This window comes from Budorcas taxicolor, chromosome 15 (assembly GCF_023091745.1).
Source record: "Budorcas taxicolor isolate Tak-1 chromosome 15, Takin1.1, whole genome shotgun sequence".
Taxonomy (NCBI): domain Eukaryota; kingdom Metazoa; phylum Chordata; class Mammalia; order Artiodactyla; family Bovidae; genus Budorcas; species Budorcas taxicolor.
The window spans coordinates 50,725,118-50,745,584 of record NC_068924.1 but is presented as its reverse complement, the minus strand read 5'-3'; the positions used below and the strand labels follow the sequence as shown (position 1 = coordinate 50,745,584).

At 36.5% G+C, this 20,467-nt stretch overlaps 1 protein-coding gene across 1 annotated transcript in view; it reads left to right on the top strand.

The window, feature by feature from the left end:
* The window catches only part of FCHSD2 (FCH and double SH3 domains 2), a 240,911-nt gene that overhangs the window by 22,527 nt on the left and 197,917 nt on the right, over positions 1-20,467 (top strand). Inside the window, exon 3 of the mRNA XM_052652842.1 lies at positions 13,601-13,646. Coding sequence (XP_052508802.1) covers positions 13,601-13,646 — 46 coding nt within the window. The remainder of the gene's footprint in view (positions 1-13,600; positions 13,647-20,467) is intronic.

The window sequence follows — 20,467 nt, the reverse complement described above, 5'->3', positions numbered from 1 at the left end:
GTCTCGTTTGTTATTGTTTTCCTCCCTTTTATGTGTACATGATTTTTATAACTATATCTATAATGACCTAACTATTTTGTTTTTGGTGAAACAAGGAAGGATGAGTAGTTTTATAGTTTTAATTCTTTGATTCTCAAAGTGTATTTCCTAGATTAGTAGTATCTGTACCGACTAGGAACTTGTTAGAAGTGCAATTTCTCTGGCTTTATCTCTGTTGACTGAAAAAAAATACACAACACGAGAGTTGTGAGTTAAGTTTTATTTGGGGCAAAATGAGGATTATAGTTTGGAAGATAGCCTCTCAGATAGCCCCAAGGAACTGCTCTGAGGAGGTAAGAGGAAAGGTCAGCTATATGTGATTTTGGTGGAGGGGGCTATGTGCAATCAAGCACACATTTTGGTAGAAGGTTACTGCTAGTCACAAGAAGGTTACTAGTAGTCACAAGAAGCATATGTCTCTGTTAATGATTTTAGTGCTTTTCTAGATGGGAGAAAATGTAAGAAATTTGGCTCGTAAAATCTTCTCCTGAAGATATCTAACTAACAGGACTTGAGAAGTCCTGTTCTGCCAGTTTTTTTCCAGAGAACAGAGTGCCTGATTCCTTATCTCCACTCTTATCACACTCATTCAGGCTGTTTGAAGTTTAGCAGCTGCATTGGCAGTGACCTAATCCTTGTAGAGGCAGATGGTAAGGGACAATTTTTGGTTAGCTCAGTCCCCTCCTTGTCATAAATTCTACTGTGATTTGGGAGGCACTCATGACCATTTCTATTTTGTCCCATGGTGCTAGGAATGCTCATTCCTAGGTCAGGCAGGGATTTTGTTGATAGCCATACAATTTGCTCTTACTGGACTAGGCCCTGTTAATAGTAGCTGAAATCTATGGACCACCTATCATACCACCTGGTATGGCCCAGGAAATGATTCCCTCTGTTGCTTCTTCCCATATCTAAACTGTTAAAATCACTGACCTTATATAGAACTATTTAGACAGCTGCTTCAAGTCACCTAGTAGTCATTTTATCAGAGGCTCATGCACACATTTGGTAATGCAAGAAAGAATAATTTTGTAAAACAGGCAAAATACAAGTTAGTAAGGTCATTAAGTAAGAATTTAAGCCAAGAACTTCTGCTAGGCGTTGCCTAGTGTATTCTTAGATCGTTTTACTTAGTCTGTTCTGTACCAGTCTTTATCTTTGGGGAGATTATATTTTGGTATTATTCATAGGCACCCAGCCCAATTTCCTAGTATTATTAATATGGCCTCTTGATTCCTGACATAAAGGGAGCCTTAAATCTAAATGACTGCAGCCTGGTGTCAACCACATGAATCCATTCCACAATTGAGGGAGGTTATAATTTTTGGCTGAAATTTTGCTTGCTGTTCTGATTGAGTTTGAGTGATCTTGAAAACAAATTTATGTTTATGGCCAGGGTCATACATAGCAGGTATTATTAATTGGCCGGGTCAGGGTATCCCAGCTAATAACATCAGCTAGTTGCCTGAACAGAATTATGTCTTTTTTCTAGAGTAAATTTCCTAAGGGCTATTCAGTTAGAGCCTTGGAGTGGAGAAATCCACCAGGGTAGCCTGAAAATACTGGATACAGGTAATTGACCATAAAGCTAACAATTAAATTAACTGTGCATAAGGTTGTGAAATGCATTTAGTTAGCAAGCAAAGATGTGAGCAGATATCAAAGTAATTGGTATATAGGCCTGGTCTTGGATCTTGAGTAACCTGGGTCAGATGTGGTCATTTTCTCATCCTGTTTTGTCATCTCATCCTGGCTTGGTAGTGTCTTCTCTGTTTGGCCTTGTTTTAAGGTCAACCGCCCTCTCTATAGGCCAATCTGTGCAGGGGCTTGTTCTAAGTGTAAATATTAATTCAAGAGTCTGTTCCCTTCAGTTTTGCTGTGCAGGAGGTAGTTAAGAGTATTTGATGTGTCCTCCATCTAGGCAAGAGATTGCCCTTTAAATTATGTCCTTTCTAGTATACACAATACCCTGGTTTCAGGTCATGGGCATCTGATTTTCATCCAAAGATTTAGATAAGCTTTAGAAATGAACTTCTTTTAATAATTCAATTAAACTTTTAATTGAATTATTTCTTAATTGAATTTATTTTTTACAATAATAAAACATAACAGCAAGGAGCTGTCTGAGAAGTACATCTTAGGCAGTAAATACAGACCTCAATTCTCAAAACTAGAATTTAATATCCACTGAAACATAACACTTTTCTCTCTAAAATTACCCTCATTTCTACTGAATATAGCCAAATTAAGACTAATTTGTTTGCAAAATAAATCTGGTTTCAATAAACTTGGCCTGATGATTCACATGGGCTTTTAAAAAATTGGCTTTGCTGGAACTTTTTACAAGGAATTTCAGATTAAACTTTTTAAAAGTAAAAGAGGCCAGCTTTTCTGGCCTCTTAGATCCAGGAAAGCCGTGCCAAAGGCCTGCCACATATTTCACCTTCAGATCTAGGTGAATTCCTCCCTTTTTGAAGTCCCCCCAATACTGTGCAGATCACAATAAACTGAAAAATTCTGAAAGAGGTGGGAATACCAGACTACCTGACCTGTCTCTTGAGAAACCTGTATGCAGGTCAGGAAGCAACAGTTAGAACTGGACATGGAACAACAGACTGGTTCCAAATAGGAAAAGGAGTACATCAAGGGTGTATATTGTCACCCTACTTATTTAACTTATATGCAGAGTACATCATGAGAAACACTGGACTGGAAGAAGCACAAGCTGGAATCAAGATTGCTGGGAGAAATATGAATAACCTCAGATATGCAGATGACACCACCCTTATGGCAGAAAGTGAAGAGGAACGAAAAAGCCTCTTGATGAAAGTGAAAGAGGAGAGTGAAAAAGTTGGCTTAAAGCTCAACATTCAGAAAACTAAGATCATGGCATCTGGTCCCGTCACTTCATGGGAAATAGATGGGAAACAGTGGAAACAGTGGCTCCATTTTTTTGGGCTCCAGAATCACTGCAGATGGTGATTGCAGCCATGAAATTAAAAGACTCTTACTCCTTGGAAGGAAAGTTATGACCAACCTAGATAGCATATTGAAAAGCAGAGACATTACTTTGCCAACAAAGGTCCATCTAGTCAAGGCTATGGTTTTTCCAGTAGTCATGTATGGATGTGAGAGTTGGGCTATAAAGAAAGCTGAGTGCCGAAGAATTGATGCTTTTGAACTGTGGTGTTGGAGAAGACTCTCGAGAGTCCCTTGGACAGCAAGAAGATCCAACCAGTCCATCCTAAAGGAGATCAGTCCTGGATGTTTATTGGGAGGACTGATACTGAAGCTGAAACTCCAGTACTTTGACCACTTCATGTGAAGAGTTGACTCATTGGAAAAGACCCTAATGCTGGGAAGGATTGGGGGCAGGAGGAGAAAGGGGACGACAGAGGATGAGATGGCTGGATGGCATCACCAGTTCAATGGACATGGGTTTGGGTGGACTCTGGGAGTTGGTGATGGGCAGGGAGGGCTGGCGTGCGGCGATTCATGGGGTCGCAAACAGTTGGACACGACTGAGTGACTGAACTGAAATACCTTGAGATTCCTGCTCCTGTTAGGAGATGGCCTTCCTAATTTATCTGATAAAACTGCTGGTAACTTGAGTGTTTTCAGACTCTGGAAGGATCAGGTAGAGAAAAAAGATACATGTTTCAATTCTGCTTGCAAAGGTTTAATTTGCCAAAGTTCTGTAAGTCATAATTAGCTTGAGGGGAGGGGTTTCCTTATATCGGGAAAACATAGATTTAAAACTAACAATGTTTCAAACAGAAATCCGTGTGCTACTTGTGAGTTTAACATCTCTAGGAGTCACCCTAGAGTCATTTCAGCCCTCTTATGTGGCTCAGTTTCTCCTTTGTTAGTCTGAGACCACTGTGGATATTCAGATCACTGAATGGCCAGTTCTTACCCATGACCCCTCCCCAACCCCCACCCCAGGTTGAGAGCAAGTCTTAATGAGTGGGTTTCACTGTGGGACCCACTGCATGGTATGAGGACTCTGCCTGCATCACTCCTGTAAATGTTTCAGTTTCCCGAGAAAGCTGTAACCAATGGGGAGGAATCTTGTCCCTCTTCTTTGGAGCAAGGCTCACATGTAATATCTTTTACTTTTATCCCAACAAATTCTGTCAATACATTTTTCTAAATTTGGCTATAGTTGCTTCACAATCTTATGTTAGTTTCTGCTGTAGTGAACCAGCTCTTGTGTATCCATATATCCCCCTTGTCACTCTTAGAGCACTTGTCATGTGGTATATTAATCTTCTATCTTTCAATTTTTTGTTTTCTGGTATGTTTTCCCCTCCATCCTGTGGGCTTTTTGAGAGCAAGACTGGTATGTAGATGCTGAAGAAGTATTAGTTACTGAATGAGGTATCGTTGGCCAAATAAATATTTAATAATTTTTAAAATGTGGTTTTAAAAATTGTTGTTGAAAGTTTTCTTTTCCTTTGTTTACATAAACACCATGTACTACAATATAGTACCTAATTTGCAGTGTAGCATGGTCATTGATATCCTTATTCACATCCTTATATATTTATGTAACTATCTTTTTAGGATAAATTTGTAGAAGCGGAATCGATGGATCAAACATTATGTACTGTTTAAAAGATCATTTACACACTTGTTGCCATATTACCTTTCCTTACTCCCCACCCCCACTGTTGATAGATATTCCACATGTGGGAATAGCAATATATTATCCTGATGTTCTAATATTGGTCATCTTATAGGCAGAATAGTCTTATTGTTTGAATCTGGATTTCTTTGGTCGTTAGAAAGATCAGGGTTTTTTTTTTCATATTGGACTATTTTACATTATTTTATGTGTTTTGTTAATCATCTGTGCTATCTTCCTCCACTGGGGCTGCTCTGACAAAATACCACAGATTCAGTTCAGTCGCTCAGTCGTGTCCGACTCTTTGCGGCCCCATGAATCGCAGCACGCCAGGCCTCCCTGTCCATCACCAACTTGCGGAGTTCACTCAGACTCACGTCCATCGAGTCAGTGATGCCATCCAGCCATCTCATCCTCTGTCGTCCCCTTCTCCTCCTGCCCTCAATCCCTCCCATCATCAAAGTCTTTTCCAATGAGTCAACTCTTCGCATGAGGTGGCCAAAGTACTGGAGCTTCAGCTTTAGCATCATTCCTTCCAAAGAAATCCCAGGGCTGTCCTGCAGAATGGACTGGTTGGATCTCCTTGCAGTCCAAGGGACTCTCAAGAGTCTTCTCCAACACCACAGTTCAAAAGCATCAATTCTTCGGTGCTCAGCCTTCTTTACAGTCCAACTCTCACATCCATACATGACTACAGGAAAAACCATAGCCTTGACTAGACAGACCTTAGTCGGCAAAGTAATGTCTCTGCTTTTGAATATTCTATCTAGGCTGGTCATAACTTTTCTTCCAAGGAGTAAGCGTTGCACTCCTTTTCCTATTTGGAACCAGTCTGTTGTTCCATGTCTAGTTCTAACTGTTGCTTCCTGACCTGCATACAGATTTCTCAAGAGGCAGGTCAGGTGATCTGGTATTCCCATTCTTTCAGAATTTTCCACAATTTATTGTGATCCACACAGTCAAAGGCTTTGGCATAGTCAATAAAGCAGAAGTAGATGTTTTTCTGGAACTCTCTTGCTTTTTCCACGATCCAGCAGATGTTGGCAATTTGATCTCTGGTTCTTCTGCCTTTTCTAAAACCAGCTTGAACATCAGGAAGTTCACGGTTCACGTATTGCTGAAGCCTGGCTTGGAGAATTTTGAGCATTACTTTACTAGCATGTGCTACTGCTACTGCTAAGTCACTTCAGTCGTGTCCGACTCTGTGCGACCCCATAGATGGCAGCCCACCAGGCTCCCCCGTCTCTGGGATTCTCCAGGCAAGAACACTGGAGTGGGTTGCCATTTCCTTCTCCAATGCATGAAAGTGAAAAGTGAAAGGGAAGTCGCAGAGTCGTATCCGACTCTTAGCGACCTCATGGACTGCAGCCTACCAGGCTCCTTCGTTCATAGGATTTTCCAGGCAAGAGTACTGGAGTGGGGTGCCATTGCCTTCTCCGTTACTAGCATGTGAGATGAGTGCAATTGTGCGGTAGTTTGGGTAGCTATAAACAACAAACATTTATTAGTTACAGGTTTGGATGCTGGTAAGATCAAGATCAAGGCACCAACACAACTGTGTTCTCTTGTGAGGGCCTCTTTTCTCATTTATAGCTGGCATCTTCTCGCTGTGTCCTCACAAGACTGAAGAGCTGGGGATCTCTTTGAAGCCTCTTTTATACGGGCACTGACTCTTTTCATGAGGATTCCACCCTCATAACTTAAGCACTTTCCTAAGGCCCACTGACTGATACCATCACATTAGTATTGTTACTAAGATTCCAGCATAGGAATTTTGGTAGGATATAAACATTCAAACCACACCATGTCCTTAATCTAATGTTCTGTTTGAATGTTAGGAGTTTTGTAGGAGTTTTTAATATTTTAGGTTGCTTGATTAATGCAAATGCTTTCCTCCAATTTGTTGTTTAACTTTGTCTTTTTTTCATCTAAAAATTAAAAATCACCATTGGTACATACTCATGGGATGTATGTAAAAAACCTAATGATACCAAAAATTGAATATAAAACTATAAAAATACTCTAGTACTTTAAAGAGACATGATAGTCCATTATTAGATAAAATAGAATTAAAGTCTAATCATTAATAGGAATAGAAATACTTAAAGTTAAGTGGATTCACCTGAAAGAAATAATAAGCATGAAGATTTATTCACTTAATAACAAGAAAGCACAGTTTGCAAAATTGTAAGGAGAAACTGACAAATCTGTAGTCACAGTGGGAGATTTTGACATCAAACAAATTTTAAAAAGCATGTGGAGTATTTAAATTCCATAATTAATAAGCTTAGTTACATATATATTGATAGATTCTGTGTCTAATATGCAAAATATATTCATTTCAAACACAGAAGTTGATTATATCATTATTAGTTCATAAAAGAAATATCAACACATTCCATGGAAATTATACATGCATTTTATGTAGTACGTGGTTAAGAGAGGGCTCAGGGACCAAATTCTGGTTCTGTCCTAGCCATGAGCCCTGGGTAAGTTACCTGACATATGTGATTTAGTGTTCTCATATATAAAATGGAGGTGATAATAGTGTGCCGCTCAGAGTTGCAAGGATTACTGTTCAGAGCAGGGCCTTGCACGTGGTTGAGGCTCAGGAAATGTTTAATGTCATCATTATAATTATCATCCTATTCTCTGATCCCAATGCAGTAAAAATAGAATTAATAATAAAGAGAAGCCCTCTTTCCACCTGTAAAAGAAAACTCCATATATACTACTCAGTAGTAAAAAGGAGTGAATTATGGATATATACAGCAGTGTGAATAAAGGACACACCGGTGAGTGAAGGAAACCAGAGAGTACCTGCTGTATGATTCTGTTTATATGAAGTCTAGAACAGACGAAACCAATCTGTGATGGAAAAGAAACTAGTGAGTGGTTTCCTCTGCAGGTTAAGTGGGGGAATTGAGTAGGAAGGAGTATGAAAGAAAGGAGTATGAAAGTATAGCTATCATTCTATTTGTACCTGGATGGGCATTTGGATTACTCAGATATATGTATTTGTCCAAACTCACACATTTTATGTGTATAAATATATATGTGTGTGTATATATGTTTATATATGTGTCTGTATATATATATATATATATATATATATAAAATTTGTGATTTTAGTTTATGTAAGTTTTACATGAAAAGACTCAACAGGAGAATGAATGGATATACACATTAGAAGGGGGAAAAGTGGAAGCAGTGGCAGATTTTCTTTTCTTGGGCTCCAAAATCACTGTAGACGGTGACTGCAGCCATGAAATTAAAAGATTCTCCTTGGAAGAAAAGCTGTTTCAAACCTAGATAGCGTGTTAAAAACAGAGACATCACTTTGCCAACAAAAGTTCTTACAGTCTAGACTATGGTTTTTCTAGTAGTCATGTTCTGATGTGAATGAGAGGACTAAAATTCATGCTTGAATTTTACCTTATGGTTAAAGAAGAACTGGTTAAAGAACATCAGTCCTTTTCAGAATCTTCAAAAAAACAGAAAATGAGGGAACATGCCTAACTCTATGATGTCCTTATTACCTTGATAACCAGTCAGACAAAGATACCACAAGAAACTACAGATCAGTATCCCATATGAACTTTGATGTAAAAATCCTTAACAAATACTAGCAAACTGAGTCCAACAACATATTAGGATTATACACAATGACAAAGAAAAATTGATTCCAGGAATGCAAAAGTTCAACATAAAAAAATCAAGGAATAGAATGAAGGGGGAAAAAGAACACATCATTTCAGTAGAGGCAGAAAAAGCATTTGACAAAATTCAATACCCTTTCATGATAAAAACACTCAGTAAACTAGGAATTGAAGGAAACTTCCTTAATATGATAAAGGGCACATATGAAAAACCCACAAGTAACCTTATACTCAATGGTGAAAGGCTAAAAAGCTTTCCTCCTAAAGGGACAAGACTGGCTGCCCACTCACCACAGCTACTCTCTTGTGACTTTGACACTCTATAAGCATATCTGGAAGCAGTGTTTGCCTCACTGGGGTTTTTTGTTTATTTTTTAAGTTTTAAAAATGCATCTGCTCTATGGCAGCATTTTTCTCATGAATGTTTCTCAGCTACTCTCTTTTTCCTGTGCCTTTTTTTCTTCTTAAAATTTTATATTTGCATAGATCTATTCTTGCTCCCTTTGGGGTTATTTTTGAATGAAGAGGGTTTTTCCTGTACAACTTTTTAGGATACCAAACTTTTTAGAATACAACTTTTTAGGGTAGTTACAGTCTTTGACATTTACAGTAGTTTTCATTGTACCAGGATTGAGTGTATGAATTGTTCTATTTCTCCTCAGCCAGAGAAGATTGGCTACTGCAGGCTACATAGAACAGGCTATCTCACTGTTTTTTTTTTTTCCTACTACACCAGCAATCTAATTTCTGCCAGTGTAAATTGTTTGTGTGATTTCTAATTTAATACTTTCTCCTCTATTTCTTCAAACTAAACAGCAAAGCTTCCTCCACCAGCCTGTGTCCCTTGTTCTTGTTGTTGGGAATGTGGTTTAAATTTTATACCTCAGTAAGTGCAGTTGAAGAAATGTACTCCCTGCATCTTTTTGAGTTTTGTAACCTCATGTCTTATAGTTTACCCTCTTTCTCCAATTTAATTGTCTCTCCTCAGGCCTCTCTTCCACTTACATTTCATGTTTCCTAGTTTTATTGGAGATCATGTTTACATTTTGTTTTTTATTCTGTTTGTTGCTTTTGGGTAATTTCTGAGAGGAGAAGGGAGATTCTGACTTTATTATTTAAGACCAGAAGTACTTTAAATATATTTTTTGGTAGTGCTTTGCATATTTAATATTTTAACTGGATTAAATGTCATAATTATAAACTGTGGGCATGATATTTTCACTTAGTAAATACTTTTCTAGTTTTTGCTGTGTACCAAGTCTAAGTGCTTTACCAATAATCCTGTATGAGATAGATGTTCTTTTTATTCCTGTTTCATGATAGGAAACTGAAACATGATCAGGAAAATTAACTTGCCCAAGGTTACCTAATTAATAAGAAAGAAAAATGCTTTCTACTTTTCACTCTATGCCTGTAGTATTTGTGGATCTTGGCATCATTTGTTTATCTTATACTAATAAATACCTTGAGAGCAGAGTCCATGTCTCATTCATTTTTACATACCCAGTGCCTATTTAGTAGAATACCTGAAATTCAGAAGATGCTCAATGAATGTTGGTGAATTAATATTTTCTATTAGGAGCAAAATAATTTCCTGTCAGATTTGTATAGCTTCAGTTGTTCATTCTACTTGTCTTGTTCAAAATAAACTTTTTTTTTGTATTCTCATGTCATCATTTTAATGCTATTGCCATATTTTTGGTAATAATATCTCTAAAAACAGCTGTTATATTCCAGGACAAAATTGTAAAGTTTTCTTTATGAAAGAGTCACCAGTGTCCTGATAAATAAGTAGTAGTTCCCTTACCCTGGTTTGCTATCTGTGCTAATGAATGATTTTTTTAATATTCTGATGTTATTGTTCAACTTTGTTATTTGTAAAATAAGAGGTCAACTAACTCAGAGTAGTAGAAATGTGATCATCTTATAGTTCATTTGTTTTTCTTGCTCAGTTTTATTCCATTGTAAGAATGTATCACTGTTTGTTGGCCTATTATCCCACTGGTATAATTTCCTGTTTAGGGCTATTTGTGAATAAAAGTGCTATAAATATTTTTGTCAAGTGTTTTTGTGGACATTTGCTATCATTTCGCTTGGTAAATTTCTAGCATTGGAAATCTGTCAAGATAGATGTTTAGTTACATAAGAATATGTTTTTTTCTTTTCCCTCAAAATGGTTGTACCATTTTATATTCCCACAAACAACATGTAGAGTTTCATTGCATTTTATCTTTACTGATACTTATCAGTCTTTTTAATTTTAGCCATTGTGGTGGGTGTGTTTATTTTTAATATTCATCATTATGGTTTTGATGTCCCATCTCTACTACCACCATTAATAAATTGAATGTTCTTAGGTGTTCTGCTTATCCTGGTGATGAATTACAGAGTTAGGGAGCCCCCAGACAATTCTCACTCCTGATACCAATTGCAAATCTGGAGGCTTCCTAAGACCTCCTCACTTAACAGACTATTTTCTAAAACAGGTGTACCATGTTACATTGCTATAAGCACTGTATGAGAGTTTTCAGTTTTCTAGGTCCTTGCTGGCACTTGTTTTTGTTCATCTTTTAGTAACAGCAGCCATTAATATCTTAAAAGAGATTTTATGAGAAACTGCTGTTGACTATTAACAAATGCCTTTACGTCTTATATGAAGATTATCAGAAGATTTTTTGCTCCATTCTCTTGCTTTCAGTTCAGTTCAGTTCAGTCATTCAGTTACATCTGACCGTTTGCGACCCCATGAACCGCAGCACACCAGGCCTCCCTATCCATCACCAACTCCTGGAGTCCACCCGAACTCATGTCCATTGAGTCGGTGATGCCATCCAACCACCTCATCCTCTGTCATCCCCTTCTCCTCCTGCCCTCAATCTTTCCCAGCATCAGGGTCTTTTGAAATGAGTCAGCTGTCCGCATGAGGTGGCCAAAGTATAGGAGCTTCAGCTTCAACATCAGTCCTTCCAGTGAACACCCAGGACTGACTTCCTGTAGGATGGACCGGTTGGATCTTGTTGCAATCCAAGGGACTCTCAAGAGTCTTCTCCAGCACCACAGTTCAAAAGCATCAATTCTTCAGTGCTCAGCTTTCTTTATAGTCCAACTCTCACATCCATACATGACCACTGGAAAAACCGTAACCTTGACTAGATGGACCTTTGTTGGCAAAGTAGTGTCTCTGCTTTTTAATATGCTATCTGGGTTGGTCATAAGTTTCCTTCCAAGGGGTAAGCATCTTTTAATTTCATGGCTGCAGTCACCATCTGCAGTGATTTTGGAGCCCCTCAAAATAAAGTCAGCCACTGTTTCCACTATTTCCCCTATGGAAAAATCCATTAAAAAATTGCTATCTTAACTGTTTATAAGTGTATAGTTTAGTGCTGTTAAGTACATTCATTTTGTTCCACTGCCACGACCATCCATCTTCAGTACTCTTTGCATCTTGCAAAACTGAAACTCTGTGCTTATTAAGTAATAACTACTTTATCCCCTCTTCTTAGCTCTTGGAAACTACCATTCTACTCTGTGTCCATGTGATTTTGACTGCTCTAAGTCAAATCTTGTATAAATGATATCACACAGTATTTGTCTTCTTGTGACTGATTTATTTCACTCAGCATAATGATCTCAGAGATCTCACAGTTCATTCATGTTGTTGTGTATGTCAGAATTTCCTTCCTTTTTAAATTTAAATAATAGTTATTCATCCAAAACAAATGTAGCAAAATCTTAAATACCTTTATTTTTTATATAAGAGATGAATAGTTATGTTGGTAAATTTAAATAATTATTAGAATAAGTTTTGTTTTGTTGCCTTTTTTCTATTCCAGCTCTTTTCTTTATATTTTTCACTTTTCACTTTGATATCTCTGCCTTTTTGAAGTGTTTCTAAGAACACAGGTACCTGACACCTCACAGAAAAGCCTTTAAACCCAATATGCACGCATGTGTGCTAAGTTGCTTCAGTCACGTCCAACTCTTTGTGACCCTATGCACTGTAGCCCACCAGGGTCTTCTGTCTATGGGATTCTCCAGGGAAGAATACTGGAATGGGTTGCCATGCCCTCCTCCAGTTAAACTCAGTATATTTAAGATTAATTGTTAATGTTATGTTTCATTGACTCTACCTTGCCTGTGGTTTGTAAGAAGTGAAAGTGAAAGGTTGCTGAGTCAAGCTGGATTCTTTGCAACCCCATGGACTGTAGCAGCCCACCAGGATCCTCTCTGTCCATGGAATTCTCCAGGCAAGAACACTGGAATGGGTAGCCATTCCCTTCTCCAGGGGATCTTCCTGACCCAGGGATTGAACCTGGGTCTCCTGCGTTGGAGGCAGATTCTTTACCACTAGCGGTGGTTTGTAAGGTCCACTGTTATTTCATGTACTGTTAAGATAGAAGAAAATACTGCTAATTACTTAAAAAATGAATAATAATATCATAAAATGGGGCTTCCCTGGTGGTGCTAGTGGTAAAGAATTCACCTGCCAATGCAGGAGATGCAAGAGATACGGGTTCAATTCCTGGGTCGGGAAGATCCCTTGGAGAAGGGCATGGCAACCAACTCCAGTATTCATGCCTGGGGAATCCCATGGACAGAGGAACTTGTCAAAATTGTTCACTGTAAAATCTGTGAAATATAATACATGTGTGAAAAAGGCTCTCATACTATAACATGTAGTGCCCTTGTACTTTCTTGACTCTTATAAAAGACTAGAATGAAGGAAATGATTTGACTATTTCATGCTGGGAAGCTGATGAAATTTTGATTTTTACCTTGTTTTCTGTGGTTCCCTCTATGTTGTTATCTTCAGTAAGCATTTTCATACCTACTATGCACTAGCCATACTGATGACAGTAGCTAATAGGCGCACACACCTGTCTTTTACTCTGTGCTAGACACTATTTTGAGCACTTTATATATTTTTACATTATTTATTTTTTACATTTATTTATATAAATTTTACATTATCCCTATGAGGTAGATACTATTACGATACCCATTTTACCAAATAGAAACCTGAGGCACAGAGAAGTCAAGTGACTTGACCAAGGTCATACAGCTAATCAGTGGTGGAGCTAGGATTTGAATGTCCTAAGATTGTCTTAACTCCAGTCTGTGGTGTCAGCGGTATTCTTAGATACATAGATCATTGACATATTGTGCCTTCCCTCACACAGCTTATGAAACAGTGTTTGAGGATATGTTGATAACTTTGCGTAAAATTATTGTTATGTTTTCGGTAATGAATTTTTACTTTTATTTGTGTTTTTAGGACATTCAGTCAGAAGAAGGCTGCTATTGAAAGAGAGTATGCACAGGTAAGCTTGCAAGTGAAGGTCCCCATCCTCTCATCCTTCTTTGGCTTAAGGGCAGATATGGTTGTTGGAGAGAAGCATTGGTATCCCTGCATTCTCCATTTCTTTGGCTCTCTCACTTTTTTCCTCCTTTTACTCCATTTGAATTTTCAGATGAGGAGCTGAGTTGCTTCTTACTACAAAGAAGTTTATGAACATTTTGGAAGAAAATAATCACAATATTTTGAAGTATTTACAAGTATAAATAATAGTGAATAGATTTTACAAGTATATATATTCACAACCGTATATTTTATCCCTATGACTCATTTATTTTGTAACTGAAAGTTTGCTCCATTTGATTTCTCTCATCTGTTTTACTTATCTGGTCACTTGTCTCATAAAAAGCTTTTACGAATAATCCAGGTTTTTTTCTTCATGATTAGATTTAGGTTAAAATTTTAACAAAAATACTGCACAGGTGATGTTGAGCCTAATGAGGTTTTATGGTTTGTTGTGGTGACAGATAAACTAGAGCACATCACTGATATTGCTAGTTTTCTAGCCTGATTGAATCTTTAACAGTGATAGTAGAGCATTTTATCATTTATCAGTTTTCAAGATTATCTTATGCCTTTTCTGTTTTTTGTTTGGTTTTTTCACGCTAGAAAAATGAATATTTGTTATGTTAAAAATATTTGCAAGGCGTAATTCAAGAAAAATTAAACATCTGAGAATGTTTTAATTTTAACTTACACATTTCAGTTTAAATTATTAAATTTTTTAAAACGTCAAAGCTGGTGTATTCTTAGCTTTCATTTATACACATTTAAAAATCCACTGAAAATCAGAACATTTATCTTTTGCTGTGGAAATTTCCTTTAGAGAGACTGCTAGTTGTTAAATTGAAAGTATGTGGAACATTCATGCTGCCAACTATCTGATGGATAATATTTGATAATGACACTTCCTTTCTGGGACATTCCATAGTTTTGGCTATTTGTTGTTGGTATATCATCTAAACAGTCAAGACTATTTAAATATATTTAAAAGAAATGGGATCATAATTTATGTGAACAACTTCTTTGAATTTTTAGTTTTCTTTATCAATTTTTCCAGTTTTAAAGCAGTCTTTTAAAATATGGTAGTTATGTTTTGTTTCTTTTTTATATTTAATATTCTTTTTTCCATGTGCTATACGATAGGTCTTTGTTGGTTATCCATTTATAGCAGTGTATTTAATATTCTTTTAAGTATTTTAATATTTTGGTTCATCTCTGTCAGGAGCTAAGTCTTATGAATATTGATAATTTCCTTAGTTGAACTGTAGGTGAATGGGGAATCTATGCTTTATAAGGAATTACTCTGATTTTCTTATAAAAGTATTATTTTAAAATTAGTTTATTTAAAGATATACCACTTTTCATGTGTTGAGAAAATATTTTGAGCACTCTTCCAGGTTCTGTGGATATGAGTGCCCAAAAAAGAAGAAAAAAAAAGTCCTAGCACTTACAGAACTTCTGTGGTTGTATATTAACTTCCAATTAAATGTATTAAATTCATTCTCTTCAGGGAGTTCCCCGGTGGTCCAGTGGTTAGGACTCTGCACTCTGTCAAGGGTTTGATTCCTGTTTGGAGAACTAAAATCCCATAGGCTGTGCAGTGCAGCCAAAATGAATAATAATAAAATTTAAAAAAAAATTCTCTTCAAAACAACTGATGTGGCATTATAGTCAATTGAAAAGAATGAAGTTATTACTTTATAGAAGTTATTACTTGTGATATATGTTGTCATCATCTACACAAAGAATTAATGCACCAAAAAGTTTGAGTATTATTTGTGAGATTTAGAGATCATATAGATGAGCTGTCCCAATAGAAAAATATGAAGGAAAAGAATTCAAGTGGGATTGATCAGATGATAGCAACTTGAAAAATAATACCTCAAGTACATGCAACCCACTCCAGTGTTCTTGCCTGGAGAATCCCAGGGACAGGGGAACCTGGTAGGCTGCCATCTATGGGGTCTCACAGAGTTGGACACGACTGAAGTGACTTAGCAGCAGCAGCAAGTACATGCAGACTAAACTTGTAATAGATTTCTAGGGGAATGTTAGAAGAAAGAAAGAAAACAATACTGTATATCCTTATTTACACTTGAAGGAATTTGAGCCCTGAATTTTTTCAGGTTTCTTGCTACTTTCAATTTCCTATAAGAATATTAATGTTTTATTTTTAAGCACGGTTTGTGAAATGCATTTTGTAATTCTCCAGAAATAATAGATGTATGGCATATCTATTCAAATAGAGCAAATGAATCTCCAAAAACACAGAAGCAATGTGAGTCATTAAACAGCATTAAGTATTAGGGTAAAATTTAGTCTGGCTTTTAACTACAGTTAGCTAACCACTGAGGTATTGGTAAAATTATTTGGAATACTCAAACTGAAGTTGCTAAAGGCGAGTTCTGTGTATTAATATACTTCCTGTAGTCTTTGGCAGAATGCTGCTAGTGAAGGAAGGATACAGAAGGTTACTGTGGCTGGAGAGAAAGAGCAGGAAAAGTTTGTGGGCTTTAAGGGCGGCTCCTTGTCTGAGGACAAACACAGAGCAAATACGGACACCCTGTCAAAAAGCCTGTGGTATCATACAGTCACACCTCAAGTGCAACTTTTTGCTAATTTTATTCTTTTAAGAAAGAAATTTATGAAGAGTTGGGCATACTACCTACTATCCTATGTGTGTGGCAGGGTTCTTTTTTGGTGAATTTCCTCACAGTAAAAGTTTCAAATGTAACTTAATTTAGTTGTGTACAGTTAGCTTTCTGGCCATTGCTCTTAAAGAATCATTGGTAAAGTTATTTAAAATAGTGGACTATATACTTGGAGTTCTCTATTTTGCTAGCCTTGTCCTGTAGAGCAGTGAAGATAACTATCTTGAGAAAAAGTTGAGGATTATTTTGTGTTCATGTTGATACTTATGTTTTAAAATTATTTTACTTTTGAACTCCTTAACTTATGCAACAATAATTAGAAATAAATTTTGGGAGAAAAGCAGACAAAATTTTTTTCCTCAAAATACTTGATATACATAGTTTGATTTTTAAAGTTTTAAGAACTATTAGGAGAAACAGTGGTAGATATGAGTAAATGTTAGTATTCTTTGGCATGTAGATTTGCTATTAAGTTTTGTCTTTTTTTTAGAAACTTTGTTATATTTAGTTTTATTATCTTGCTTGTTTATTTGTTTTAATTTTAAGAACTTATTTAGCTCTGATCACACATAAAATTGAGGATTTATATGCAGGATATACTTTTAAATCTTACTTTTTATTTTTTCATTGAAGTATAATCAATTTATAATATTTTTATTAGTTTCCCAGTGTACATACAGTATAGTGGTTCAGTTTCTTGCATATTATATTCCATTATAGGTTATTATAAGAAATTAGGTATAATTCCCTGTGCTGTACAATAAATCCTTATTGCTTATCTCTCTTATGTATAGTAGTTTGTTAATTTTATACCCGTAATTTCTTCCTTCCTCCTTTCCTCTTCCCTTTTGTAACTGCAAGTTTGTTTTCTATATCTTCAAGTCTCTCTTTGTTTTGCCTGTACCTTGGTTTGTATTTTTAGCTCCCGCATATAAGTGACACCACATAGGATTTTCTTTCTCCGTGTGGCTGACTTCACGCAGCATTATGTTCTGTAGGTGTGTCTGCAGTGCTGCAGATGGAGGTATTTCATTCTTTTTTACGGATGAGTTCACATTCCAGTGCATGTGCCACACGTGCATGTGCATCTTGTATCTTCTTAACCCAGTTGTTCCTCGATGGGCACTTGGGTTGCTTCCATGTTATCACGGCTGTTGTAAATGGTGCTGCTGTGAACATTGGGATGCATATATCTTTTCAAATTAGTGTTTTCGTTTTTTCCTCATACAGATCCAGGAGTGGAATTATTGGATCATATGGTAGTTCTATCTTCAGTTTCTTGAGGAACCTCCATACTGTTTTTCACAGTGGCTATACCGATTTACATTCCCATCAACCATGTAGAAGGGTTCTCTGTTCTTTAATGGCTGGCTCCTTAAAGGGAAAAAGTGAAAAATGACAGGAGGGAAAACTATTAACTCTGAGAATGAGAAAGAAAAAGAATTGAAGAAAAGAAAACAGAGCCTAAAGAAACTGTGATACTGTCAAACAGACTAATTATACATTGTAGGAGTCCCAGAAGGAGAAGAGAAAAGGTTAGAACTAGGCTTTGAGTGGTGTTATATCATGTTTGAATAGGGTATATTCTGCTTAGTTTTTTTAAAAAGAACCTGTTAATAAGGATAGTGGATATAGCAGGACAGTACACGCTTTGCATTGTTAAAATAGGAATATTTTTTGATGTTATCATAAATGAGATTGTTTTCTTAGTTTTCTTTTTGTATGGGTTGTTGATATAAAGCAGCACAACTGATTTTAGTATGTTGATTTTTGTTTTCTTCAACTTTAATAAATTCATTTATTCTGATAGTTTTTTTTTTAATTGAGTCTTTAGCATTTTCTGCATATGGGGTTATGTATTTGTAAACAGAGAAAATTTTGCTTTTTCCTTTCTGATTTGGATGCCTTTTCTTTATTTTTTCACGTCTGATTGCTCTTGCTACTACTTCCAGCATTATGTTGAATAGAAGTGGCAAGAGTGGGCACCTTATGTAAGTTGTGTATATAACTTTTTAATCATGTTTTGGACTAGTAAGTTTTAAAGTCAAGAATCTAGTCAGTTTGATTTTTATAGGTGATTGATGGGCAAATTGTGATGATATCCAGTTATAACAATGTTACACTAATAGGTTACATCTGAGATTGTCTATTTAAAATTGAATATTAGTATATGTAGTATATACTATGTATTAGCTGATTTTCATAGTCGTTTGTGCAGTGATAACCTCAGAACTTAATGCCAAGTTGCGATAGCATAAGCCTGACTGGTTTCATGACTTTTAGAAAAAGTGTTGTAAAACTTTTAAAGAATGCAGAAGTGGCAGTCCTGGCATCTCAGGGCCTCATGCCTCTCTTAGTTCACTGAAAGGCTGAGGTATTCTCATTCCTGGTATTACTGTGGGGATGCAATACATTACGTGGGAAGCTCTGATTGAGAGCTAGTACATAAGGAACATATTCTCCTTTAGAGCCTCAAAAAGAAACCAAGGCTGCTGACACGTTTATTTCAGACTTCTAGACAGCAGAATTCTGGAAGAATACATTTCTTTAAAAAAAAATTTATTTATTTATTTGACTGTGCTGGGTCTTCGTTGTTTGGGCTCTCTCTAGTTGTGGCGAGTAGGGACCCCTCTCTAGTTGTGATGCATGGGCTTCTCACTGCAGTGGCTTCTCTTGTTGCGGAGCATAGGCTTGAGAGCATTCGGGCTTCAATAGTTGCAGGACCCGGGCTTTAGATTACAGGCTCAGTAGTTATGGTGCATGGGCTTAGTTGTCCTGTGTTGTGTGGGATCTTTCTGGACCAGGGATCAAACTGGTCCATGTCTTTGGTATTGGCAGGCAGATTCTTTACCACTGACCACCAGGGAAGCCCTGTTTCTCTTTTAAGCCTCCTAGTTTATGATACTTTGTTACAGCAGCTCTTGGAAACTAATATAGTAACCGATGGTAATTTTCTTATTCTGGTATTAATTTGAGACGCTTGATGTAGCTACATGTATAAATATGATTGAAAAGAGGATCTTTTCCCTCCTAACTTACGATAACCATAGTTTTTGGAATACTAAGTATTTGCTAGACATCATTATTTTATTTAAATTCTTAAACACTGTAAGATACTATTATATCTTGTACTTTAAAAGTCACCAAGACTCAGAAAGGGGAACCCTCACGCAGTCTGAATGTTGGTGTCTGACCAAAAGCCTATGTTTTCTTTCCTCTCTCACTGTTTCTTTATGTACCAACAGAAGCCAGTTTCTGTTGGTGGCAGTAGCTAGTATTTATAGATTTTCTTCTTTAACTCAAAATTTACATTTGTATAATCTACGCAGATAAAGAATGATGGTCTCTTAAATGTGCCTTTTCCTAAAGTTCTGAGTTTTATATAATTTTAGTATTTGTTTGCATTTTAAATTTTCAGCCAAAGGCCAGAATATAGAAATAAATTGTATCCTTCTGTTCATCTGGGATCATTGAAAAACTAAAACCATTAAGTACCAAAAATTTCTCATGGAAGTTCTGAAAACTTTAGAGTTACCTCTAGAGAATCAGAATGATTACAATATCCATTCTTGTTTATTAGCAGCTTAAAGTAGATCATTCAGAACAAATGGCCAGTGATCGATTTTTATTTGAGAGCCCCCCAAATGGAGTGACTGCTAATAAAGATGAATGTAATTGATAGAGTATCATCTATCCCATTTATGATGACTGGTTATAGGGAAAATCAAACCTTTAAAGTATCTTTAGTGGAAGAAGATGACATGGTCTTGAACATGATGGTTTTGTGTTCATGTTTGATGACAGATGTTTTTGGAGTGGGACTTGGTGACACTGCTGAATAAATATTGAAACACTGCAGGGACCAAATACATATTGGTGCAGCTTCTTCATTCAGTCTCTTTGCAAATAGTATTTATTAACAGTGTAGTTTGGCTAACATTGAAGACCTACCATGTGGCAGCTGTTCTTAGGTGGTGAGAATGTCCTTAATAACATTGGAATATTTCCTTTTCAAAGTGAAGTGAAAAATTTGTATGGGTAATGGAAAGTAACATTTTAATTGGCCTTGTTGTTCTTTAGTTGCTAAGTCGTGCCTGATTCTTTGTGACCCATTGACTGTCCTTCACTAGAA